Source organism: Periplaneta americana, chromosome 9, assembly GCF_040183065.1.
Source record: "Periplaneta americana isolate PAMFEO1 chromosome 9, P.americana_PAMFEO1_priV1, whole genome shotgun sequence".
Classification (NCBI taxonomy): Eukaryota; Metazoa; Arthropoda; class Insecta; order Blattodea; family Blattidae; genus Periplaneta; species Periplaneta americana.
The window spans coordinates 54,564,962-54,583,324 of record NC_091125.1 but is presented as its reverse complement, the minus strand read 5'-3'; the positions used below and the strand labels follow the sequence as shown (position 1 = coordinate 54,583,324).

Genomic DNA, 18,363 nt, shown 5'->3' with positions numbered 1-18,363 from the left:
TTGCGATAAGGCCTGAGTCAAAGATAATAAGGACCACGACAGAGGACCACGATAACGATGACGATATGGGCCACGAAAAACACTTTGATAGGGATTACTATAAGGACCACGAAAGTGATCACAAAGAGGACTATGATAGAGATCACAAGGACCACGATTGCGATAAGAACTACGATAATGACAAGGACCACAACAAGGACAAATACATACTATATTAGCTAGATATTTAATGACCACATAGCATAATCATTAGTCCTTCAATTGTGAACTGGAAAGATTGGTTGGAAGAGGACTAAACTGTTTATTTATTCTGTTGAATTTAATCTTTAAGTTAAGAAGTTGAAGTGGTCACTATACAGTTGCAGTATTATTATGATACAAAATATATCCTTACTTGCTACCCTCTACCAATCACAGCTCAGTAATCTCGCCAACATGGCGCCTCCAATCACAGCTACGATCCTCATCCTTGGCTCTTCGTTGCGCATCAGCTAATCGTCTGTGCACCGATGTAAGCATAAAATCGAGTTGCTAGGTACCCTCTGCTAGATGTAATGAAGGACTCTGGCAGGAATCGTTTCCTCAGAGCTTCTGTGGCTTCACACTCCGATAAAATATGTGATGTCTCGCCTCTACCGCAAAGAGGACATATATGCTCGTCCTCTCTCCGTTGATTTTAAGTGCCCTCCAAGCACCTAGACGAAACCAGGCTAAGCCCAGCCTGCCTTCTCTGCTTCCTCCATAGAGGTATAACTCGGTTCTCCAATTTATTTTGATAATTGATTGGATCTCCAAAGTAACCTTATCCCTACATTCCCATGATAATAATTGATGATAACAATAATAATAATTATTGTTACAGTTTTATTATTAGTAGACTAGTATTTTTTTTCTTTCTCTCTTTGAAGAATCAAACTGTGCATAGTTATAGCACGAATGGCCGTACAGGCTCGTAAGAAGGATCTTGTGTATATGTGTATTTGTATTTATTATAAATAAATGCAATTCATTCTTTCATAAAATCGAGTTATCGTCTGCTCTGAAGTGTCTGAAAGTCTTTTACAAGGTATATGGCAAGGTTAGTAGGTCAGTTGACGCGATATTTAAGTGATGTGAGATCGAAGAATATGTGTAAAGATTTCAATGACTTCAGATCCTCGGCCTCACGTCACTTATATATCGCCTCAATTAGACCACTAACCTTATCATATACCGCACATGCGCAGTGAAGCCGAGGATGAGATTTATCCACTCGTATTACAGCTCATCAATCTCACAACATGGCTTTGCAAGCAGCACGACACCTCTTGTCATGCTAAGAGCTTAATAAAACTTTTTTTTTCTTTTTCTATGTCTTTCTTTAAACTTTTTTTTTTCTTTTCAAAGCAATGTAAGTTCACCTGCTAATTTTATTTAAGGCTATTTTCAAGTCCTACAAGCAAAATAAGTGGAATTTACGGCGTAAGTAGAGATAAATGAACGAGCAATTTTTTTCTTTAGAAAAATAACGCACTTCTTTATAATGAAATTTCACTATAACGAAATAATTTCAGAGGTCCCTAGGATTCTGTTATACTGATATTTTACTGTAAGTTATAGTATTATCAACGTTGTGGCAACCTGTTTCAGAATGTCGAGGTCTGCGCGACGCAGCACACGTGGAGCTTCTGCAGGACCAGACACACGTGATGCTGCACGAGTACTGTGCCACGAGACACAAGGCCAGGTTCGGCAAGCTCCTACTTCTGCTACCATCTGTAGGCAGTCTCAGCAGACAGTCTCTCGAAGAACTGTTCTTCAGGAAGACCGTGGGTGACGTCCCAATAGAACGACTTTTAGGGGACATGGTCAAGTCTGCTTCGGGATAGGTCGAGAATACGTCGAAAGTACAATTTTCTCGTAGAATATGACTGCCAGAAAAAGGACAAGAACAAGGAACCTTGTACTGTGACAACTGATATCGTTATGTTCCAGTCATGTGCACGGTATCTAGGTTTATTCTATCCGCAATATAGAATATGATATACCTTTTGAAGCATAATTTATCATTAAAAACTTAAAGAAAAATACCAGGTGTAAAGAACTCGCACGTATTTGCTCATATACTATGTACTGAGGTTCATATTACAACTCATTTAACTGTATTTTCAATTTCTAAAGGCAGCAAGGAAATCATATAATTTAGACTACATACATACATTATATGCATATACAGAGTGAACTGTGTGTGTATCTAATGCCTACCCACTTCGCTTATGTTTATGTTATTCGGGTTCCGCATATTGCGGATAAGTGACAGGACTGTGACCCATTTTTCAAGTTGCACACTACTTCGGCAGGCCACGCTATGCATGATTTGTATCTTAGAGTTGTGTCGTGTTCTAGGGTGAGTGTATGTGTACGTGTTCGTGTTAGTCTAGTGTAGGGAATGGGCAATAATAATGATGAAGATGAGGAAGGAAATATTATTAATTTCGAGGATAGATGTTTCAAACAAAAACCTTTAATACGATTTTGCTCATTTTTGCTTCCTTTCCTAGATAAAAATTGTTTCATATGAAACATTCCATAGCGTGTTTTGGGAAAGCCGTTGATTTAATTCCCAGTTCCTATCAATATAAGAGAGCAGTGTATTTTGATGGTAAATAATTGAAATAATTTTAGTTTTGTCCTTTAAATGTGCAGAAATTTGATCCGAACATTTTTACATTCCTTTTCAGAAGGAGAAGTTACATTTATTCGATCAAATTTCTGCACATTTAAAGGACAAAACTAAAATTCTTTCAATCATTTATTATCACAATATCCTGTTCTCTTAAATTGACTGAGCATATTGAGAATTATGGTAAATCGATGGCTTTCCCAAAACACGCTATGAAATGTTTAACATGAAACAATTTTTATGTCTGAAAGGAGGCAAAAACGAGCAAAAAAAAAAAAGTCCACACCTGTGGAGTAACGGTCAGCGCGTCTGGCCGCGAAACCAGGTGGCCCGGGTTCGATTCCCGGTCGGGGAAAGTTACCTGGTTGAGGTTTTTCCGGGGTTTTCCCTCAACCCAAGATGAGCAAATGCTGGGTAACTTTCGGTGCTGGACCCCGGACTCATTTCACCGGCATTATCGCCTTCATCTCATTCAGACGCTAAATAACCTAAGCTGTTGATAAAGCGTCGTAAAATAACCTACTAAAAAAACGAGCAAAATAGTATTTAACTCTTTTTCTTCGAAATATCTCAAAGAATAACCCCATGAAATTAACAACATTACTTACTATTCACTCTGTATAACATGCATACATTATATTACACACATTTGTACATACATTACAAACATACATAATATATATATATATATACACATATGTACAAGCATATATTACGTACGCCAAATATCTTGAGAACTTCATGTAATAGCTACGTAATTCAGAATTTTTTTCAAAATTTTCTTGAATATGAACACGAAAGTGATATTACTCGTACTTACTAATGATATTATATTTGCTACGAGGAATATTAGTCTACATGTACTGAAATATGACAATTTACATCAGATTATTTTATGGCATTGCATTCTGCATTGCTTCTTCGAGGAAAAATAGATGCATAGTATGTAGAGAAATACGTGCAAAATTCCTGACACTAAGCTCGTAAAGGGGTCTCCATTAAATTTGTCCGTCTGTTTCCTGAATTAATGGTGACGAATGGAAAATGATGTTTGCTCCGAAAATTGCAGAACGAGTTTTAAATGCCAACTGCGTGTATTACTCTGATGCAGATAGTCGTAACAAAATTCTGCGTCAGAGAATTCAACGTCAGAACTTCAGAGCTCTGCAACTTTACTGTACTGAAAATGAACTCGCAGCAAGTAAGAACGAAATTACGAACTATGACCACGGCAACAAAGTAACACACCAAGATCGTGAAATATACGTTATAGAACCGCATTTCTTACTTGTTCTTAAAATAATAAATCATTCCATATCTGTGACCAATGCTATTCAGAGGTGCTATGAAGGCTCCGATGCTGACGGTAAATAGTTTATGACTGACAATTGGCACCAGCCGACAATGTCTCGCTTTCTTGCCGGGACCGGACAGCTCACTTTTCCATAAATTATTCATGTCTGATCACAACGAGGCCAACATTGCTAATTGAATACACGTAAATAATCGTAAATCATTCAGAGAGGTTTCTTCTTCTTATTCATTACTATTGTTACAATTATCATCGCCATCAACTTGAAAGAAATAATGAAATTTCTCAACATAGGCGGAGTTATGGGGGGCATGGGGGCACTGCCCCCCCCCAAACTTGTCTGAAGTCTTTTTTTCTATTAACATCAGAAAATATTGAATGAAAAAGACTTTTCTTGCTTTTGTTTATGATTAAGTTTCTGTGCTTAAATTGACGAATTACTGTCTTCAGATCATGTGTCTAGACTATAATATTTATTTTTAATTTCTGAATGTATAAGAATTTCTATACATCGTTTGAGGAATGAAAGCACTGTAATATTTCTTTTGCAACAGCCTGTACTCCTGTGTTAGAAGTCTGCAGCGGCCATCTATTGAATTAGGTGTTAGTGAAAAAAACACCATAGTGCCATGTTAAAGGAGTGAAAATTTTCAGTACTTTTCATAAAACAACCATAGTCCAAAGATTTTTTTTGTGAAAACAGCCATTTTCCAGGAAGATGGTACGATGGTAGCATTTACAGATAATATCCCATTCATAAACAAAAGCAAGAAAAGTCTTTTGAATTCAATATTTTGTAATATTAATAGAAAAAAAGAGTTCGGGAAAATTTCGGGGGGGGGGGCAGTGCTCGGACATACCCTCCCATAACTCTGCCTATGGTTATGCCCTATTATAATTTGTAGTAGACCTACAGTTGAAACTCGGTCCGAAACATCGTGGATATGGATGTAACACTATAAGAAACATGCACCCCAAAAATACTTTTATTAAAGGATCATATTCCGATATACTGTACCACGGTCAAGCTATAACAGGGGAGTAAGTAAATGCTATCCCCCGTAACTCGTTATATCGGGATTCTATAGTTTTTCTTTGCCCCCCCCCCCCCCAAGGAAACGGCCTATGCTTCTCAAGCAACCAACAGTAATACTATGAAAGGAAACTTTTCAAGGAAAATAACATTTATTGAGGACATTCGCTCGCGAGTACAGTTATGGCTGGTGAATAACAACTAATTTTATTATTCTACATTTTTATAGAAGTTTGTCACGGATTACTTACTTACTTACAAATGGCTTTTAAGGAACCCAAAGGTTCATTGCCGCCCTCACATAAGCCCGCCATCGGTCCCTATCCTGTGCAAGATTAATCCAGTCTCTATCATCATACCCCACCTCCCTCAAATCCATTTTAATATTATCCTCCCATCTACGTCTCGGACTCCCTAAAGGTCTTTTTTCCTCCGGTCTCCCAACTAACACTCTATATGCATTTCTTGATTCGCCCATACGTGCTACATGCCCTGCCCATCTCAAACGTCTGCATTTAATGTTCCTAATTATGTCAGGTGACGAATACAATGCGTGCAGTTCTGCGTTGTGTAACTTTTTCCATTCTCCTGTAACTTCATCCCGCTTAGCCCCAAATATTTTCCTAAGCACCTTATTCTCAAACACCCTGAACCTATGTTCCTCTCTCAGAGCGAGAGTCCAAGTTTCACAACCATACAGAACAACCGGTAATGTAACTGTTTTATAAATTCTAACTTTCAGATTTTTTGACAGCAGACTAGATGATAAAAGCTTCTGAACCGAATAATAACACGCATTTCCCATATTTATTCTGCGTTTAATTTCCTCCCGAGTGTCATTTATATTTGTTACGGTTGCTCCAAGATATTTGAATTTTTCCACCCCTTCGAAGGATAAATCTCCAATTTTTATATTTCCAATTCGTACAATATTCTGGTCACGAGACATAATCATATACTTTGTCTTTTCGGGATTTACTTCCAAACCGATCGCTTTACTTTCTTCAAGTAAAATTTCCGTGTTTTCCCTAATCGTTTGTGTATTTTCTCCTAACATATTCACGTCATCTGCATAGACAAGAAGCTGATGTAACCCGTTCAATTCCAAACCCTGCCTGTTATCCTGAACTTTCCTAATGGCATATTCTAGAGCGAAGTTAAAAAGTAAAGATGATAGTGCATCTCCCTGCTTGAGCCCGCAGTGAATTGGAAAAGGATCAGATAGAAACTGACCTATACGGACTCTGCTGTATGTTTCACTGATGTCACGGATTATTGGAGAATATTTGTGGTGTCTTTGTATTTGCACTCATTCGTAATGACTTTCTTTACGTTTTTAAAGCCTTAAGCCTAACGTCTTTCTTTAAAGAACTGATTTCTGACATGGTCTACAACAGTCAATGAAACTTCAAAATTAAATACAGGTCTGACTTCAGTTGCCTTGCGATGAAACATCTTGCGATACATTTAGCGTTACAATCAGGGTACGAATTAAGATTTTTATTGGGGGAGGGGGGGAATAGAATCCTAGATAGAGGATACCATACATAAAATTATTAATAACCTCATTCGATACGGCTCAACGCTTGGTCGCACTGATTTGCTTGTCTTGCATCTTGATCATAATAATAATTATATCCACAACCAGGCTTAAAGAGAAAAGCTGTGTAATTCATAAGTTATTGATTGTTGTCAGCTTGCCGGTTATGATAATATTTCAATATTATTTTCTTTGCTTATTTTATACTTTATGAAGTAAATTCGTATTAAACAATAAAATTATATTTTGTGAGTGGGGGATAGAAGTTACCCCTGGCAGGAATGTTAATATGAATTTATGAGAAGGGGATAACTTTTCAACAGGGGGGGGGGGAAATCCCCCACATCCCCATTTAATTTGCACCCTGATTACAATAGTCATATCATTATTCTTTTTAATTTAAATATTGAGTTATTCAACAGTTGGAGTCGAAAATATTTGTATAGACTCAGAACTCTTATGTGCTCACTTGATCAATAGGCATGGTAGTTTGGATACCAAAACATTCGAAAAAGGCGGCTAAAGTTCTGAGGCACCTGGCTACTGAATTACGTCAGCTGCTACTTTACTAATGTATTGTCGGGTTCCTAAGCAACATAGAACACGTTGATCATGAAGTAAGTTAGCCTTATTCATTCGGAGTTTAATAGGGATAGAGTTCTTATTGTTTACTATGTTGTGACTGGGTTGTTAAGATATACTATTCCTATTTTTGTTTTCTTTCTTTCTTTGTTTCTCTAAGCCTTACGTCAGAAGTTTAGTTCTGATCTCGTAAAGGTATATTAAAATACTAGCAATAAAGTCTGGAACTGCACGTGGTTGTAACAGAGTTCGGTGATTAATGTTTTACAGTCAAGGACGAAAATATAGTGTAAAATTTGTGTGGCATAAAACTGAAAAAGCGTAATGATTGAACTGTGTCTCGTGCTTTATGGGCTGTGAAAAATATCTCGAACGATGAACGAAGCCGCTGACGATCTCAATGTTGAATTAAAACTTAAAAGCGTTCCTGCAAAAATCGTACCTATTCGAAAGTATGTGAAGTGTAATATGTTTTAATAGGGAATAGGTACAAGATAATAGACTAGAAAATCATTATATAAACTATTTCGAATTCGTCCCAGTGATATGTCGTGTTGATAGAACGTTTTCTCAGTACAAAAATTGAGTGACAATCGAATAAGATTTACGTATGATAAATAATTTACGGATATACACAATCTTATATTGCAACAAAGTTCAAAGTTAGATTTAAAATATATTATTTATTTACGTTTAACAAAAGAAGAGAATGAAGTATGTCATTTTTCTTAAAAGAGTGTTAAATTTGTTTTAGCAGCCTAATTATACGGGACAATGTTTTGGTCCAGATACAGCATACCCTGTAGATTTTTCTCTATCATTCTCAATATTATTGTATGAAGCAAGATTTATATGGTATATGACGTAGTCAACTTTATAGATTTGGTGTCCGAACTGCCAAGCCTAGTTCTGTTATCAGTCTCATTATCCTCGTGAGTAACCTCGTATCATTAAAACGAAGTAGCATAAAATGAGATATTCCACATGCAATAAAATTTAACCAAACGTTTATTTTATGGTAATTACGCCATACAAAGCATTATGAATAGAAATCCAGCACCACAGGTTCATAATACTTTATGAAGACTTGAGTTTTATTAAGGAGACGAAGTCAAAAGTTTGTGTACAGATTTCGCAGCCCTGGTCCCTTTTCAAAAGGACATCTTTGACAAAGATCAGTTTGACGATTTACATTGTAAAATAGTTTGCATTTTTCGTAATCAATCTGTCTTTGTGAAAAACATCGAATAATTAAAATGTATTAGCATAAATAAGAGCGATAGTTGATGTGCAATGAAATTTAACTAAATTCTTAGTTTCTGGTAACGAGAAGTCGTATAAAGGCTGGTCCACAATAAAGCGGGAACAGAAACAACAACGGAAATATTGTTAAAATGAATGTATTTAAATGTGAACATTCACAATTAACTTTCACGTTTCCGTTCCCGGGTTCCGGCAAGCTTCTCGTTAATCGTGAATGCTCACATTTAAATACCTCTATTTTAACAATATTTCCGTTCTCGTTGTCGTTTCCATTCCCAGTTTATTGTGAACCAGCCTTACAGGCCGGTCACTATAAACCGGGAAGGAGAACCAGAACGAGAATGGGAAGGTTTTTCATTCACAATAAACAGAGAACGGAAACGGCTATGCATATCGATATGTATGCCAATAACGATATGTAAAGTCGCTATTACGCATTCTGATGTTATTTGTGTATACTTGATCAATGGCATTCTCTCAAGAGTAGGCAACAAAGTAGCCAATATAAATACAGGTTAACCAATTTCGAAATTTAGGAACGGAATATTTAAGAATTCAATTCACGTGGTAGTCTGGTCACATATACAAGTAATATATAGGCCTATGGAAAGTGATTCTACTGAATTTCTGCGTTATTTAGAAGCAATGAATGGACAAGATATTATATCACGGCCTCCTTGCTACAAAATATACAACGACCAAATAGCTTTTTTGATGACAACAGAATGAATCTAGTAGGCTGTGATCAGAAACGAGAATGGCAAAGTTAAAACTTGACCAACTCTTCGTTACCGTTCCCGTTCCCGAGTTCCGGCAAGCTTCTCGTTAATTGTGAATGCTCACATTTAAATACATTTATTTTTTTAAAATTCCTTTCTCGTTATCGTTGTCGTTTATGTTCCCGATTTATTGTGAAACGGTCTCAAAAGTATTCGGTCAAACCGTCAGTATCAGAGTCTTGCGTTCAACATTAAAATGTATCATGTGAAGTGTTTCAATGTATGTACCGACTCTGTAAACTACTAAATATTGTTTGTGTTTTAATATAACTACAATATTACTGTCATAACCCATTTAACTCTTTCCCAACACTTTAAAGAGTAATTGTTATTGTATAATCCTGTCCAACACCCCATCATCTTTCCTACTTTTCTGAATTATTCGTTCAGTGACAAATATTGTGACAACAGTTAACAAAATTGATATTGTTCAGAAACTAAGGATAAATGTAATTCTCATATTTCTTACCTATGCAACAGATTACGTAAAACAATTAATAAATTTGTCACTGTTCGTCGTATTTTACCCACCAGTATTTTATGTATGTTTATTTAGCTCTTTTTCAATCCACCATCCAATGTGGCATTATTGCGTCGGGTGAACTTCAAAAATGTCTTTAGATCCTCTAAATGTTTTACAAAAGAGAATAATTAAAATCTGCTTAAAACCTTTTGATTATCCTTATAAACTTATATTTGCCGAATTTTATATCTATAATATTTACAATTAGGTATATAAATACACACTGTAAACTATATAAACTGCCAAAATTATATAGACAGTACATCGGTCTACCGAACGAAATGTCTAGTGAAATTTATTTCTTATAATTATTTTATTTTTAAATTATTTGTTTTGAAGATTAATAGTAGCCTAATTATTTGTTTGTATTTCGACTAAACGTTATCTGGTAAAGCGAATAGGCTAATAACCATCTATTTTATTTTTTAAAAAGTTACTCACAAAACACTTCTTTTTTTCTGGGAAAACTTCGTCAGTTACAGAAAAATATTACTCAACTTTTTTTTTAGTTATTTATGCTCTACCACCACAATTTTTGGCAGTTAATATAGTTTACAGCCTGTATACATTATTGAAGTTTATACCAAAGTCTTCTTACATTTACAATAGGTAATAGATGAAACGTTAATTTTCCATTATTATAGCAAACATTTTTCACGAACAAGTTTAAAACACAGTATTAGTCTAGGACTAAGATTTCCTTATAAAGCTCCATAACCAAAATGCACCCTGAATTTTCAACATTTTCTGTTATTAAGTTCAATAAAAATTTAAACATCTGCATTATAATTAAATTGATTACTTACTTACAAATGACTTTTAAGGAATCCGCAGGTCCATTGCCGCCCTCACATAAGCCCGCCATCGATCTCTATCCTGTGTAAGATTAATCCATAACTTGTATTACAGTAGATGGAATCACACCTAAATGGAAGATCTGCTCGTACGGTGTTCCTGTCTTTTTATGTTTTATTTACTTAATTTAGTATAAATAAATATCAAAATATTAAATTATTCAATGGTAGCAGTCCTGGTAACTCAGTTGGCAAAGACGATAGCGAACCCGAGTGCAAATCCCGACTATGATCGAATTGCATTTGTGGTGGACAACAAAGGTTGCGACTGATTTTCTCGGGTTCTCCCGTTTTTCCTTGCCATTCCACCAACACTCTCCTCAATTCTCCTATCATCATCATCATCATCATCATCATCGATCGTCATCATTTCAGTTTCGAAAAATATGGCACCACATACATATGTGTGTCCATTGGCGTGTGAATTATAGGAGAGAGAAATTTGCAAAATCGTCACCTAAGTCCCTTACATTCTTCCTTCCTCATCACGGAGACATGATTCAAAGTAGATCTATTAGGTACGGCAGACCACCACCAGCATAGATATGGTGTACGGGTTTGTAGACAAGAGAAATGGGTGGTTAGCCGAGTGGCACTTCAACACACAACTCATTCTACAACGAATGCATAAGAACCTACTTGGGATGAAGTGCTTAAGGATGCTCCATGTCCCTCCCAATAAACGCCTCTACTTCTCTATGCAGTCAGTGGTAATTTTGTGAATATAAGGGTAGGTAAGGTTTCCTATCATGATTAATTTGTCGGTAGTTAAATGAAGACTATACTCGACCAAAGAAAAAAAGTTTCATCCTTTAGTCGCCGGACTGTGTAATTGCGTATCCTAACGATAGCAATAACAACACATTGAAAGCTTCAGAAGAGGGAAAAGCTAGATATAGCTAGTACAAATATGAATCTGGTTATTGAAAGTGATAAGTATCATTTTCATTGTCAAACAGTACTGCATGTAGTTAAACAACTTGAAAATCGTGAAACATTTACATCTACACAGAAATGTAAGAAGATAACTAACTATACTCTATGTATGTACAACTGTCAAAAAAAGTGGCCGCACTCGTGAATAGCGAATATTTTCTAAGTCCACTTCGAATCACGGTGATGTTACATGATGCTCGCGCTTGTAGAAACAGTTTCGGAACTATGGAGTCATTCGATATCTGCTTCTCGTAGAGTAGCGGTAGATTGCTCGCTTAATGATTCGAAGGTTGTGAGTTCGAGCTTTGTTCAAGTTATCATTTGTATTCTGCTATCGTTCTTTAGCGATATAAATAATATTCAAGTTATCATTTATATTCTGTTATCGTTCTTTAGCGTTATAAATAACATTCAAGTTATCATTTATATTCTATTATAGTTCGTTAGCGTTATAAATAATATTCAAGTTACCATTTATAATTATTCTGTTATTCTTCTTTAGCGACATAAATAATATTAATATATAGCCTAATTTATATTCTTTTATAGTTCGTTAGCGTTGTAAATAATATTCAAGTTATCATTTGTATTCTGTTATCGTTCTTTAGTGATATAAATAATATTCAAGTTATAATTTATATTTTATTATTGTTCTTTAACAATAAAAAGAATATTCAGGTTTTATATTCTGTTATATTTCTTTAGCGATATAAATAATATTCAAGTTATCATTTATATTCTGTCATCGTTCTTTAGCGATAAAAATAATATTCAAGTTATCATTTATATTCTCTTATGTTCTTTAGCGATATGAATAATATAAATTTAATGTTAGATTTGGAAAAATACAGTTTCATAATACTAGTGTCAGCTTTTTATTCTTATATTACTACATTATACTATCCTGTAACACAATAAAATGAAAATGAACGACGAGAATTTGAGCCTGAGACGTTGACATCTGAATTTAGACGTTTTTCCAACTGAGACACGGAAGCACAAGTAAAGAAGCATAATAATAAGCAGAAAAATTGCCCCAATCCCCCTCCAAGACGTCCTGATGATTTGTGGAAGCTCGTCCAGGACATGTCCACTCGATTACAAAATGTGATCGAGTTTGGAGTAAGATGGACTAAATATTGAATCGTGGCTTTTGGTTTGGTTTTTTAACGTTCATTGTTTGAATTTTCTAAGGCAGATGCCAGTATGCTTGTTTTGTATATGCCACGAAATATATTTTTATTGAGTATAAAATTTTTCTTTCTTTCCATTTGCAGCCATAATGTCATAATAAATAATGATAAAGTCAAGGCATAATGAATTCATGAACCTGATGTTAATTAGGCCTAAAAGAAACAACAGCAATTATATGTTCTCTCAATCTTAAAAACAAAACAAAAAAAAACATAAAAAGCACTCTGTGGTGTTCGAATGCACGACCTCACGAATACCAGCCCGGAACACTACCATTACGGTACAAGTGTAACACGTAGAATACTTTAATTATAACTGTATATAGCAGGCATCATGGTTCAACAACATGTAACACAGCCTGTCTCCGAATTGAAGCGGAGATACCCGAAGGGAACTTAGTATCTAGAGAGCGGCCACTTTTTTCTTTGACAGCTGTACAATTATGTGCAGAATAGTGCAACCATTTCTGGGAATAAGTGACTTATGAAATACTTTCATTCTATAAAGAAAACACTGGAGTTGTAATCCCTAGAAACACTGTATTTTTATGATAATATTAATGACAAAGGGCGTTGATCCGGATCTGTGTTTGGGCGTTAGTTCGATTCCCATTTGGACCATTACCAGTCTGGCTTTTCTCTCGGTTTTCTTCAACTGTAAGACGAATGTCAGATAATTACATAGAGAATCCTCGGCCTCATATCCCCAGATACCATCTCGCTATAATCAATTCAATCTATGCTAAATAGTCAGCGTCATTAAGTAACCGACAAAAAATAACAAAGATCTATACTTTCAAGATTTAGTCTTTTGATACAAATCGTCCTTATTGAGATTGTGAACAATTAGTAAACAAAACATTCACTAACAGTGGGACTCCTTTGTCATATGATTATTATGCAGCAGACAGTACAAATGTAGATCAAGACACATGCAGTCCCTATAGACTGGAAATACATCTCTAATTTCATGCCGAGAATCTAACCCAGATACGCTAGATATGTAGCTGCGCTTATGCAAAGTTCACGGAAATGTCATAGGAATCCACGGATGCATTTCTATAACTGTGAAATTATTGTATTTTTTTTCAGATACCGGTAAAATTATAACCTTGTTATTTAAAACTGAAACTACAGTAGTAATACTAAAGGCAATACACACAATTTGTTTAAGGAACATCTTGATTTTTATGTAGTTCTCAATTAAATAATATGACGAATATAACATTGAAGTAATATTTATGCATATATGAAGCATTTCAACACCAAATTAGAACAATAATTAAAATATCATACTAACATAGGCCTACGTGTTTACACGTGCAACAGAAATGTTCACTTGCGCATGCGTCACCACTGGCTCATTGAAAAGTTAGAATGCCACTGTTACCGTTAAAACTCGAAATCCGTCAAAACCAGTTTCAACTAGTAAAAACTAGTTTAAGCAAATGTAGGTACATGGAAAGCGAGTTTTCCTAAGATCTAGAATTAATGACAGGTTAGGTTTAGTAAGTTTAGGTTTTTGTTTGACAAAAGCCTAAACACACCAAAAACCTAAACAAACCAAACCTAACCTGTCACTGATTGTAGATCTTACGAAGACTCGCTTTCTGTGTATACACGTTTTTTAAAACTAGTTTTTACTAGTTGAAACTGGTTTTGATTTTTAACGGTAACACCACCAACTTTTCCAAACATTGCATGCAGTGTCGAAACTTGCACACCAGTAAAGGTTTACACGTGAAAGTTGTTTTTACTTGCGGCCAATAGTTACTGGCGCCAATAAATCCATGCATGTGTAAACCCATCATTAGACATGAATTGATTAATACAATATGTGACAAATATCGCCCCATCAAACATTATCTAACCTGTCCAGTGTTGCCAATTCAGAGGTTTTCTCGCTAGATCTAGCGTTTTTCGGCGTTAGTTTAGCGGGTAAAATTTATGAAATTTGTATTGCTGATATAGGGATTTAGCGGATATTTTTAACACTCACAGCGGCAAAATAATATAATTTTACATTGACATATAGCAATTTAGCGGTTTCTGCACTGCTTCACAGCGGATTTTTAAGAATCGAGTTGGCGACACTGAACCTGTCACTGGCAGTGAAAGTATGACTACTTGTCACTGACAGTGGGGCTACTTGTCTGCACGAAAAGTCAGAAAAGTTGTTAAAACGATATATGCCTACTCTACTTCTCTACTAAATGAACATTAATCAACTACATTATGGACATATTTTAAGCTGAACTGTCTTTCTATATAAAAAAAAACTTGGCGAGGTAAATCAGGAAACAGTAGTAGCCTACATAAAAAGCTAATACCTTTCTTCGACATTGAATGAACTCTGACTAAAGAAAGTACATCAAACAAAGAACAATAAAATTCTCACAAACCCTTCTTTTCCTTCCCAAAAGTACACATTTTTTGACATCTAAAACAACCTCTATCGCAATCTGCTTTTAAAATATCCCACACTTCTCACACGCACAACTATTTGACAAAATTCCATGATTAATTAAAATACGAGTAACTTACTCAATTCCTGGTCACTCAATCTTACGCAATCTACTGCCGTCGTAGTAACTGTCTGATGTATGACACAACCCTCACTCGTCGAAGCCACAACTTCAAAACACATATAAAAACAAACTCAAGCTCTTGTAGTTCACCAATAACAGAACACGAGGTGTGTCATAATGTGCGTCATTATGTCGTAACAACTGCGGGAAATTTAAACTGCAATCCAACCGCGTATTACCGTATATACAGCTAGCTCTTTTTCTTAATTAGGTTATTTAACGACGCTATATCAACTACTAAGTTATATAGCATCGATGGAATTGGTGATAGTGAGATGCTATTTGGCGAAATGTGGCTGACGATTCTTAATTAGATTATTTAACGACGCTGTATCAACTACTAAGTTATATATCATCGATGGAATTGGTGATAACGAGATGCTATTTGGCGAGATGTGGCCGACGATTCGCCAAGGATTACCTGACATTCGCTTTAAAGTTGGAGAAAATCTCGGATAAAACCCAACTAGGTAATCAGCCAAGCTCCGGATCAGCAGGAAAATGCGTACAGTCAGTTCCAGTCATTGCAGTAGACTATATTCTCGCCATTTCCCCCAAATAAAACCATATCAACGTTCTCAATTCACAAATTAACGATAAAATAGCTCGGTTTCATTTTGAAATCCGACAAATATAATACTGTATAATTAATATATTTTATATTTTTAAAGTATTGTTTGAAAAAGTATATAATTTACTAGTATTCGACCATCATTTGAAACACCCCCCCCCCCGGCTTAAGACAAGCGCGTTAGCACTGAGACCGTGGACCGTGATGGTATACTGTATGTGATAATTAAAGACCGTTTTCTTAGTCCAACAACACTGGAATTAGTATAAGTGTGCATGGGATATATCAGGTCTTCCAGTAAGTGTCTCCTCCTTTTAACATACGAGTATAACAGCTACCGTGTATATGAAGCTATAGCAGTTATATTTTTCCCCATTTTTTTTACAGTTGTTGGCAAATAATCATGGAACGTTACACCATTCCACAACGCGGAGAAATGGTTAAAATTTATTATTATCAAAATGGGTCATTCGTTCGTCAAGCATTCCGTGCATTTCGTGAAGTGTATGGTGCGCGCAATTGTCCCTGCGAGAGAACAATTCGAGTTAATTCAATCATTCATACTATTAATGGCCTCCTCCAGTTACAATAGTAGGCCTACTGTTTTTTTTTATGATTTCAATTTAGCCCTCCGGCTGGCGCGGCGACGCACGGTGTGCGCCATGCCGTCATTTTCCGGTTGTGTGGAGGGGATAAATTCCTATTTCTTCTGCGCGCGCCTATTCCTCCATTCGAGTGTTCGCTTTGTATTAAAACATAATAATAATGAAGTGTTAAAGAACGCTCTTAAAAATATTCAGTTAACATGATAGAAAAGGCCGTTTTTAATGAAAAAATTGTGTGGCGCACAGTGTGCTCCGCGCGCCTGGTCGTATAACAGGAAAGACGCGCCCGCCGAAGGGTTAAGTAATTTTAACTGGCAAACTGCAAATAGACATGTTTGAAAGTAGATCTGGTCAGTATAGGCAGTTTGTTACTGAGCAATATAATATACTGGTATCAGTGACATAGTTTTATAAAGTACAGTAGAAAATGAGGATGCAGAGTCCACTATCAACCACACTGAAGTCAACTCTGATATTTGTAAGTTATATATTTCCGCCTTCCAAGAAACTAACCCTGAAGCAAGATCACACATTTTTCAGACAAAATCCATATTTTTTAGAACACCTTACCTCAGTTACTGATCTCGAGCTTGCAATGAAGATTCTCCGATTCCAATGTGTACAATATATCAAGGTATTGTTATCCTTTAGAAAATGAAGTGTGCTTATGTTAGGAATATTTTTGTAATATTGATGAGATTTTGTCCAGTGATAATTTTTTTTTATTTGGTTATTTTACGACGCTGTATCAACATCTAGGTTATTTAGCGTCTGAATGATATGAAGGTGATAATGCCGGTGAAATGAGTCCGGGGTCCAGCACCGAAAGTTACCCAGCATTTGCTCATATTGGGTTGAGGGAAAACCCCGGAAAAAACCTCAACCAGGTAACTTGCTCCGACCGGGATTCGAACCCGAGCCACCTGGTTTCGCGGCCAGACGCGCTGACCGTTACTCCACAGGTGTGGACTCCAGTGATAATAATATGCAGATAGTCCTTAATATAAGATAAGAACGAAGACAAAGTCATGGAACTAAAAATATCAGTGGTCACTGTTATTCCGTATAATTACTTATTGGTTCAGACAATCCTTTCATCAATGCAGGTAGGCTGCTCGTAGAAATCCTGAAGGTCAAAACCAGACGGAACATGTATGAATGTGAGCTTCTTTAGAAACCAGATGTTTAAATGGGAACTCTGCAAAATTATATTCAAGAAATTAATTTGGCTGTCGAAATACTATTGTAAAAATAAAAACAGTGAAACAAAGACATTGCGTTCTAGAAAAATGGTTATGTTATGCAATATAACATAATACTGTATTGACTTTTTAGCATATTTTGACTACTTTTACGTAAATAACAATTTTATAATTTAAAAAGCAAAAGCTATTACTTCCAGTAGATGATTATAGACAGTACGATACATATTTTTCATTTTATGAACTTACTGATGAAACAAATGCATAATTCCGACAGTACAGCAGCGCCGACTACACTCCCCACTAGACACTGGGCCTTATCGAGCCGTGTCAAACAAAGGAGAATCGAAATGTCAGTAAAATTGATGACTATATTTCTTTAGAATTCACTGCAGAAGTCAAGTGCAAGATTTACGGAATATAACTATGATATAACGACGGATTTTTAATGCACTAAAATAAAATGATCGTTTTCAAAGATAACATAGCACATTATCACAGAAAGATGAAGGAGAAATATGACGTGGTCCAGGAAATATAGTTGAAATGGACTAATTTGAGAGAAGAAAATATTATATAAAACGGATAATGGCCCTAACATCCATTTATGTAATTTTTGCGTGAAGTACTTGTCACTAATATATCCCCGCATCAAACCCTGCCTAACCTTGTTACTGACAGTGGGCCTACTTGTCACTGGTCTAAAAACCTATCTAACCT

At 35.7% G+C, this 18,363-nt stretch overlaps 1 protein-coding gene across 1 annotated transcript in view; it reads left to right on the top strand.

Moving 5' to 3' along the window:
• Positions 1–1,868, top strand: part of LOC138705577 (nuclear receptor subfamily 2 group E member 1-like) — a 53,777-nt gene extending 51,909 nt beyond the window's left edge. Inside the window, exon 9 of the mRNA XM_069834179.1 lies at positions 1,630–1,868. Coding sequence (XP_069690280.1) covers positions 1,630–1,868 — 239 coding nt within the window. The remainder of the gene's footprint in view (positions 1–1,629) is intronic.
• Positions 1,869–18,363: the final 16,495 nt, after the last annotated feature.